General features: G+C 34.5%; 1 protein-coding gene across 2 annotated transcripts in view; it reads left to right on the forward strand.

Annotated features, from left to right (window-relative positions):
* LOC143052782 (cys-loop ligand-gated ion channel-like) overlaps positions 1-6912 on the forward strand; it is a 48377-nt gene extending 41465 nt beyond the window's left edge. For both annotated transcript variants that reach the window (XM_076225883.1, XM_076225884.1), the window contains 3 exons: positions 4060-4107; positions 5285-5353; positions 6582-6912. In XM_076225883.1, coding sequence (XP_076081998.1) covers positions 4060-4107; positions 5285-5353; positions 6582-6695 — 231 coding nt within the window. In that variant the 3' untranslated portion in view covers positions 6696-6912. The remainder of the gene's footprint in view (positions 1-4059; positions 4108-5284; positions 5354-6581) is intronic.

Raw genomic sequence — 6912 nt, forward strand, 5'->3', positions numbered from 1 at the left:
GATATTTCTGGTATAAAAAAGAGACATATAAATGTTTAATATGAAGAAAATGATGCCGACATAAACCTAAAGTAAAGCTGAAATTATTGTAGTTTTTATGCAGAAACATCAGTTTAAAATGAATAAATGGATGGATTGTCTTTTGTTCATTGAAGTCCAGTGGCGAATATCTAAAGACATGAATTTCATACAATTATATATGCATTTCGAATATAAAAATTAAAAAACTAAACCACTAATTTTCTGAACCAACACTTCGGATATAAATAATACAGTAACTATATACATTTGATTTCAATCAAATTAAAAATATAAAAACACAACTCAAGAAACTAGTTTTTGTATGGCAACAATATCTTCATCTTCGATTGCAGAAATATCAAATGACGTGTCCGTCACCAAACGTTCAGTCTGACCATCCTTTCTGTCACGGTTAAGGTTCCAATCCGATACCACCAATGTTTTACTATGGAATCTTTTAGCCTTAGGTTTCTTCCATCTAAGTTTCACGTATTTACCCCAACTCCTCGTCTTTGGTAACACTCTAATTGCTACTTGTTCTTCTTTTCTCCTAACTGTTCTAATTATCTTCCTTTTACTTGTAGCAGTTTCTTTTTTCTTGGTGATCAAGTTCTGCTTTGTCATTTTTATCTGTTGTTCCAAGTTTATTTTCTTGTATTTGGACCTTTCAGTCTTCACGTAAGCTTTCTCTTCTGTATGTTTCAAATCATCTCTGACCAGATTGTTAGTCTCGTATGCTCTTGTACATCTCTTTGCTTCCTGATTTTTTTCTGTACATGTTTTTCCTTTTAATAGTGTTCCTTCAAGGAAACCAGGATCAATATGTTCACCTTCTGCTTTGACAGTATCGCGATGGTTGATGGCTGTCTGTGTAAAATGCATGCTCCATTTATGTATTTGATCAAAGTGTATTGAAGTTTGTTGATCATCTGTTGTTTGTGTACTCTGATCTTTCACCTCTTTTCTTTTTGTAAGACTGGATTCTTTTCCTGAAGATAAGTCATCAATTTGTGTCCCTTGTTCTGTCTTCATAATTTGTCTTTTAAGGCAGTTACTCCAAGTATCTTGAAGACTTTTTCCCTCCTTATTACTATCTTGTTCTCCATCTTCTTCTTCATCATGATTATGGGTCTTCGTATTGCCATGTGATGTCATCCAGTAACGATATTGTTTGTCTTTAAGTTCAAGCGTCAACAAATTATCTTGGCAGTATACAGAATTTGGAGTAAGGCGGTCAATGGTGTTACTAAGCAATTCAAGTTCTGATTGACTTAACTGATTTTGGTATGAATTTAACTTGATAAAATGTTTCAAGTCTTTATTTCCTCCTTCCTCGTGTTTGGGTTGAGATTGCATGACCTGGTCGTATTTTAGTATACACTGTGAATCTTCATTGGTATTTATGCTTTCTTCTAAAATATGTTCATGTCTGTTTGTTGACCTCTTTTTATCCAAGTCATTATTATCTTTTACCATTGCTTGAACAAGTAGATGGAGTTTGTGTCGAGTTATTAACCTCGATGTTTCTTTGCATGGTTTAGCTGCACTGACTTTACTTTTATTCATTTTGTTATTACAATCATTTTTTTGTTCGTTGAAACAGTGGGATTTGGTAAGTTTTTTCTGTCCCTTTTCCTCGGTTTCACATATTGCATCTGACTTGTAGTTGGAACTGGGACTTTCCTCTGTCTGTATGTTATCATCATCATTTTCATCTAAACAATCTGTTTCGTACTTTAGAGTGGAACTTTCCGCTCTGTGCACTTTATCATCATCTTCACTTAACCAACACGCTTCGTAATTGGGATTGGGACTTTCAATTGTGTAAACTGCATCTTCCTTCACAACATTGGAATGGCATGGTGTTGCATGGTGTTCTATTACTGGGTCTGATACTTTCTCGATTGTCTTTCCTTGATGCGCCGTTTGCTCTGTTCCTTGTCCTATCATAACGGGACTATGGAATTCCGTCTTTTCTATCAAATTGGTATCAGCTCCTTTCTTTTCCATTGCTCCATTCCATTCCACTTCGCTCGAATATTTATATGAGGTATAACATTCTGGTTCATCGTTTTTAATTGTTCTAGTTATCTCTTTGGAATCAACAATTTCATCTGTTTCTTGTCTTCTTACAATAGGATCATGGTCTCCGGTCTTTTCAATCTTGAAATTAATATCCTCTATTCTATTTGTCATTTCTGGTTCCCATAAACTTTTCAGTTTTAAATATCTCTTAGATGTTACTTTACTTAATGTACAGAGGTAACGTTTTGCCTCGTACACTGAACCTTCGGCGACAGCTTGCACTAGTTCTTTCCCTTCTTCCTCACAACAAGCATTAGTGAGGTATTTTATAATAAGATGTCCTTTTACAATCTCTGATTCATTTTGGAATGCCCCTTCTACCAACTCTTCAATCCTGTCTGTAAATTCGTCCAATAACTCATCTGGATATGGGAAGATATTCTCTAGAGTTTCCAAAATAAGTAATGGATGCCCAACTGAGTCAAATCGGTCGTTAAACAGTTTCCACAGTGTTTCGTAGTCTGTCTGTATCGTGTATGACCGGTTCTTATAGAATTTCAGTGCTTTTCCAGTAATTCTCGATACCAATGCTTGTAATTTTTGTTCACTTTTCCACCCTTTCTCAAAAGCTGTAGACTCAATATCGGCTTTCAACAGAGACCATCCGAGTGGCACTGTTCCGTCAAAATTACTTGAGTTACTCATATTTTGAGTTGAGTTGTGATTTACTAACTAAGATTTTAATAAAAGCTTAAAAAAACGAAAAAAAATGGTGTACTGATTTTATTCCGATTTGCCAATGAAAACAAAAGTATAGCAAAAATAAAAACAATCTAAAAACACCTATGACACCAGAGGATCTGACGCGCAAAGCTGCTTCAGAAATTAAATAATTTTAATAACCCTGTTTATATCATCATATAAGTCAAGGGACCTAAATATTCAAAACTTTCACATATGCATACATGTAAATAAACATACAAGTGACACAATCAAATATGTTTATATTTGTCATGGAAGCCATATATTGTTGGAAATTTACACATGGCCGTGATATTCGTTTATTTTATCCCTCGCTAACGCTAAATTCTCTCTGGTTATCTCTATGACAGTGATCTTTAAATATAAATCACGATCTCCGATTCTCAAAACGTCCATTGCGTACACGCGTTTGGTATCCGACACCTCATCCGGGACACTTTCCGCGTCACATAACACTTTTATTGATATTGAAGATTTGCGCATCCACAGACGGATGGCCGGACGAATAGACGCTCCGTTTGTATTATGCACCAGATTTTATGCATGCATCAATCGTGTACTACAGTAGTAGCAACAGATGAAAATGATAAGTAATTTGTCGCCGTCCCCGTTCCACTGAACCCCCCAATACCCAATGATTTTCCCCTAACATTGTTGTATTTTGTATGAAACATGTTTTAATGGTATATATCGGCATGATCAGTAGAATCAATGACACAAATTAACATGGATTGCTTGCTTCACTGTAGATATAACTTATAAATATGGAAGCAAAAAAACTAAGATTCTAAGGGAGCTACCATTTGATTATTATGTGTGGGGGGGGGGGGGGGGGGCTAGGATGAAAAATTTTGTCCTGCATTTTTTTTAGCTGTAATCTCTGTCCTGCCTTTTTATTTTTCACTCTGTTCGGTCCTGCTTTTTTTTTTTTAGTTTATCCTGACTTTTTTTACCTAAATTGTCGTCCTGACTTTTTTTTTGCAAGTGTCTCATCCTGCCTTTTTTTTACTCAAAACCCCTGTCCTGCCTATTTTTTTTCAAATTTCATTCTAGCCCCCCCCCCATAAAAATCAAATGATAGCTCCCTAATAGTATCCCCCTTTCTTTCACTCCGAATAAAAATATATAAGTAATCTATAAAAAAAAAATGTCATTGCTTTCTGAATACATGTTTATTATACAATAAATCCCTAACCATACAAAACAAAATGGTTGCTAACAATTTAATAAACGGTTTTTATTTCTTTGCAGGTCTTCTTTAGGAATATAATAATAAAAGAAAGCCTTCAACAGTATGAGGTAATATTTCGTCATGTTAAAATTCAGGAAGTGAAGACAGTTATTGCAAACTTTCATTTGTTATGTTTTTGAAAATAAAGACATGTGGTATGACTCCAAACGAGACAACTCTCAACCAGAGTCCAATGAGCATGGATGAAAAGACGGCCTTCACAAACTCACACACTACAGAATGGTCGGTGTCTAATTGCAAACAATAAAGACTGATTTAATTGTGTAAAGGCAACTCATGTTTCTAGAATTTTTTTCAAATCTGAAACCATTGGAAGTAAAGGGAATGGAATGCTTAGCTTTTAAGTTAATAGATTACGTATTAATTTTGACCAAATATCCGTTTAAGGATGTACTTAGGTGAGGCTTTGGAATTCGTGTCAAATGTTCGGACTCTTTGGTGTTTTTCCATACAATACAAGGTAAAATATTTTGCCCTATAACACCCATTTATTTTTTCATATAAGACTTAATAGCCCATGAAAGGTCATTTACCAAAATTTTAGTAGATTTTTGATTTTCTTTCTTTTGTTTTGAGACCCAAATAATATCAATGCAAATATAACAAAAAGGTAAAAGTCCGAGTAAGCCTTTTCCCGCCATATTTTAAATCCAAAATATCTCGAAAAGAAGGTCCATGGCCTATCAATATTTTTAGCTTATCTTTATCCTTAATTGATGCTCTACCAGTTTATAGTATCAATTCTAAATTCTTGATTTATTAATTTTCACCTAAGCTCACCTAAGTACATCCTTAAGTCAAAACGAAGCTGATATCGAAGCACTGATTACCGGCTAGGTGGTACATGTAGTAACGAGTTGGAAGTCTACCAACTAGGTGTTGTAAAATCGGGGTCATAATGGATTTTTGTGTATAAATCATATTTTGATTCGAGCGTCACTGATGAGTCGACGAAAAGTACGTGTGTCTGGCGCAAAAATAAAAATAAAATTTCAAAATTGGTAATTATGATGAGTTTATTTATCAAACATTTTTTTTGCAATTTAAACCCAACTCGTACGCTAGTTGTAATATCTTGAATCTTGCAATGTAAAAATTTGAATAAATTGTTATCCGGTGGGACACCTTGGATTCTCTGTAGTCCTCTACCATCAGTACCGTACACGTAAATACAAGTTTTATGTTAGTCAAGTTTGTTTGTTTATTTTTTATTTTTATTTTCAGGAGCATGCAATGAAAGTATTTGGAGAGAACTGGAGACACCAACGTAACAACCAGAAGAATGCTCTCCGGGTATGTCATTGCATTTATAACTTTTGTAAAAACACATAAAGTTGCAGGTACAGATGAGTTTCTACAATGCATAATTTTGAACTAAGTCTTATTAATATTGACTTCAGCCGTTTATACCATATCATCAGCATACAATATGTGCTGTCTCAAGATGAAAAAAAAACATTTAAAATTAAACTGTCAATTGTTCTTGAACAATTGAGAGGTCTTTCCTTTTGTAATGTAAAATACATGTTCAAATAGACGTAGAATGTATTGAAAAGCTTTAAAACACACTGAAAAACCTTTAAATAAGGTTAAAAACACCAAATTCGCTATATGGGACATGACCTTGACCTTTGACCTTTTGACCTTTGTCAAGGTCATTAGTCCCCAATGTCATTGCCGAAGACCCCATGGGTCTAGGACCTTTGGTTATATAGTAAAAGATGATTTTGTCTTTCCAGAAACCTAAAACAGGTGTTATGCCCCTTAAAAAAAGGTCAAATCTCTTCGGTCAAAATGTAACAAAGTTGTGCCGTAATGACCCAAACATTTTCCACTATTTAAAACTTCTGTAAGTATAATGGTTTTTGAGTTGTTCTGATAACAAGGTGTTAGGTCAAAGGTCAAGGTCAACATACACATTTGACCTTGAGGTATTTTTGAAGTCTCATGAATTGTTGATGAATGGTGAAGATCCTAGGTCTCTACGATTTACGGTTTCTGAGTTTTGGTGGTCCACCGACACCGGTTAATTTTCAAAGGGGCATAACCCTACCAATGAGTCGTTGAATCTTTTCGAATCAAATGTAACGAAGAACCGGGGTCTGGTCCTGAACAAATTTCACCCTTCGTTTTTTTTCTATCTATTACGGTTACGGTGTTGGAACGATAACAAGGTTTTTTGGTTTCGGAGGGATTACTCCGAACCGACAAAATATTTCGACTAACAGGGTGAGTTCCGGATAGGTATTCATGACACCGATACAAAGTGAGAACATGAAAGCGACACGTCTTACGGTTTAGGCTGCTAACTTCGTCAAAGTTTGGCGGAAAAAGAATAATAATAAACAGAAGAAATACAGTAAGGTCTTTCCTTATAGAAAAAGGAAAGACCTTAATTAGATACTATACTAACGAGATCCCTGGCTTAGGATGGACCATTATTATTAGGATTGCAATCCACGTGACTACTTGTATTTGTAATTCACATTTATAATGTTTTTGTACTTCTTTCTAATTGTAGAAACGGAAGCAAAGAGGCCGAGCGACTCGACCAGCAGAGGATGAATTGGACGACGAAGACGATGATGAATTTATCAATACATTTTTAATCAGCCAAAAGGAAAGAAGAGTTTAAAGAACAATTATTTGATACTTTACAATATGTACACCAGTGCCATAAACAGTATTATTCTTTCTCGGTGGTCTTTCCGGTAATTTTTATATTTTAAATTTCAGAATTTTTTCCGATATTTTGTATATATTTTTTTGTACATTCAAAATTTACAAACGTTCATTTTTTATATTCAACATTATTATTGTATTAAAGATGTATTAAAAAAAAAGCCTTTTGA

Source organism: Mytilus galloprovincialis, chromosome 11, assembly GCF_965363235.1.
Source record: "Mytilus galloprovincialis chromosome 11, xbMytGall1.hap1.1, whole genome shotgun sequence".
NCBI lineage: Eukaryota > Metazoa > Mollusca > Bivalvia > Mytilida > Mytilidae > Mytilus > Mytilus galloprovincialis.